Genomic DNA, 2,500 nt, shown 5'->3' on the forward strand with positions numbered 1-2,500 from the left:
AATTAGGACAAAAGACTTCTCGAACAAACACTCAACCGATGGACTTGTAACAAATTGTCAATATTAACTCAAAGCATTTTGTATTGTTTGCTTTGTGAAGGTGTTGCGAAGTTCACAGCCAGTCTCTCTGTGGTGTAAATATTGTCTCTAAACATATGTTATCTTCGGCATCTGATAAATAAAAATTAGGACACTTTGAATTGCTTTCAGTGACCTGATCCCGATTTTAATTGTTGTAATCGACCGGGGCTTTTGCGATGAAGCCGACAGAGTAGTATTGTTCTTGGTCTACGTAGCTATATCTTGGGCAGTGGCGATATATTTGAGCACTAGTGTTAAGGTCGGCGTTGGTTCTTTGTGGACTGACGATATTTTCGGAGTACATGTAATCTGAATAGAATATAGCAAGACGGGGCAGATTTCTTTACAAGGAATATGTGACGGAAATTGTTTAAGCCAGGAAAAACGTGATGCCATTCTTCAGTTATAAATATAATCTGTGGTTTTGTATCTTGTTTATCCGTTTTCCCACAGGGGCTGGCCTGGCTTCTCGCTATGACTGAAATTTATCTCTAAAGATCCCAACCGGGATTGCAAGAACAGTTTAAAAAGTTGAAGGGCATAACAACGGAGTGAGTTTGCAAAGCAATGTGCCCGCAAGCCTCTTTCAGCGCTTGGAAAAAAAGGGATCAGTTTTTACCTTCGCTTTATGGCTGAGGGGAAAGGAATTCACAAGTTACGAATATTTGCCGGTCAGTTGTTAGCCGCTGTGCAGTCTACTGTTGTGTCGGTGACGGATAGCGCCAACACTAAACAAGTTATACGGCTAACGCTCGGCAGTCTTGATATTAAAGGAAAGCCAGACAATTTCGAATTGGTGGAGGTTTGTTATCGCGATAGCGTGTTGGACAACCAGAGCGAACGGGTTCTAAATTTCTCCGAGCATCCCGTCCGAGTTCAGCAGGGGTGGAAGAAGTTGCCGCCGAAGGTACGAACGAAATATCGTCTCTTCATTAGAGAAAAAGTGTGTGAAGACGATCAGGACAAACCAGAACTGCTGAGAAGGCATTGGATGGATTGCCACGAGAGCGTAAGAAATTGTAAAGAATTAGACTTCGATCTGGAGTCGAAACTTCCTGATGATGATCTATGTCGGCTTCCAACGTTGTCCGAGCAGACGTTGCTCGAATACCTCGAGCAAAGGTTTTCACAAGGAAGAATATACACTTACGTGGGAGAAATACTTATTGCTGTCAACCCTTTTCGTTTTTTTCCAATGTACAATCCTAAGTTTATCAATGCTTATACTAATCGGAACTTGGGATCGCTACCCCCTCACATCTTCGCCATCGCCGATGTGGCATTTCACCGTATGCTACAAGAGAAAAAGAGTCAGTGTGTGGTTATCAGCGGTGAAAGCGGGTCTGGCAAAACCGAAAGCACAAAGCTTTTGGTCCATCATCTTACAGCTTTAGGATTAAAAACGCAAGCTTCCAATTCGTCCGTGGAAAAAACCATTCTTGGAGTTGGACCCGTCCTAGAGGTAACAATGAACTTTATTTACGTCTGGTTTTGTTGCCATTTTTGTTTCCTCGGTGTTTATTTTTGAATCACTGGATTATTTGCATTTTTTATCTGATTATTTAAACTGTGTTTAACTCTTAATTTTATTTTATGGTGCTATCATGGGAGACAAATGAATTTTTTTATTGCTTACAATAATATATATTGGTGCTTGCTTTTTCAAACTAACTTTCATTAATTTAAATTAAAGTGTTAGTCCTAAAATTTATATTAGACCCCATCTTAAATTTGGCTTCGCTATGTTGGACTTTTTGTTTTAAAACCTGAGTTAAAAAGACTTCCATGGATATTAAAAATATGTCTTTTTGGTGTTTGAAATTATTGAATTACTCTTCGAGCAATTAGCAATAAATTTAAGGTAATAATTAACGGAGGATAATTTTAATTGGTTTTGTACCTTGTACATGTAATGGAAAATCTTTAAGTAATTTTATTCTTCGCTGGCCCAAATACTTTTTTTCCTTATCATAATTTTTTTTAAACAAAAGAAATTGATCAAGAATAATGGTGAATTTCTGGAGGGTTTATTTGGGACACTTACAACTTGCCCAGAGGTTTTGTGTTATGTGGAGTTGATGTTTTCAGTGTTAGCCCTTCATCAGAGTGAATGCTCAAATGTTAGCTTCTCAAACTCAACACTGAGGTCAATATTACCTCTTTCAACTTGTTATATTAAACTTTTCATGTTTCACTCAGCCACTGCCACAGCACCAGTTAGTTTAGAAAGCAAATCTATCAGATGTTCTACTCTATCTATCAGATATTCTCTGTTGATTTATATATGAAAATTCAGCTTGGTATGCATATAAAGCATTAAGCCCTGGCTACACATTCAATCAATCAATATAACGTTTATTAAAATATATACACCTTGCAGTCTTTGGACTGAATTACGTGCAAAAAAGTACATTACTGT

The 2,500-nt window shown here is 38.0% G+C and overlaps 1 protein-coding gene across 2 annotated transcripts in view; it reads left to right on the forward strand.

Annotated features, from left to right (window-relative positions):
* The window catches only part of LOC138052779 (unconventional myosin-IXb-like), a 70,841-nt gene that overhangs the window by 501 nt on the left and 67,840 nt on the right, over window positions 1–2,500 (forward strand). For both annotated transcript variants that reach the window (XM_068899356.1, XM_068899358.1), the window contains exon 2: window positions 535–1,543. In XM_068899356.1, the coding sequence (XP_068755457.1) occupies window positions 710–1,543 (834 nt within the window). In that variant the 5' untranslated portion in view covers window positions 535–709. The remainder of the gene's footprint in view (window positions 1–534; window positions 1,544–2,500) is intronic.

Source organism: Montipora capricornis, chromosome 6 (assembly GCF_036669925.1).
Source record: "Montipora capricornis isolate CH-2021 chromosome 6, ASM3666992v2, whole genome shotgun sequence".
Taxonomy (NCBI): domain Eukaryota; kingdom Metazoa; phylum Cnidaria; class Anthozoa; order Scleractinia; family Acroporidae; genus Montipora; species Montipora capricornis.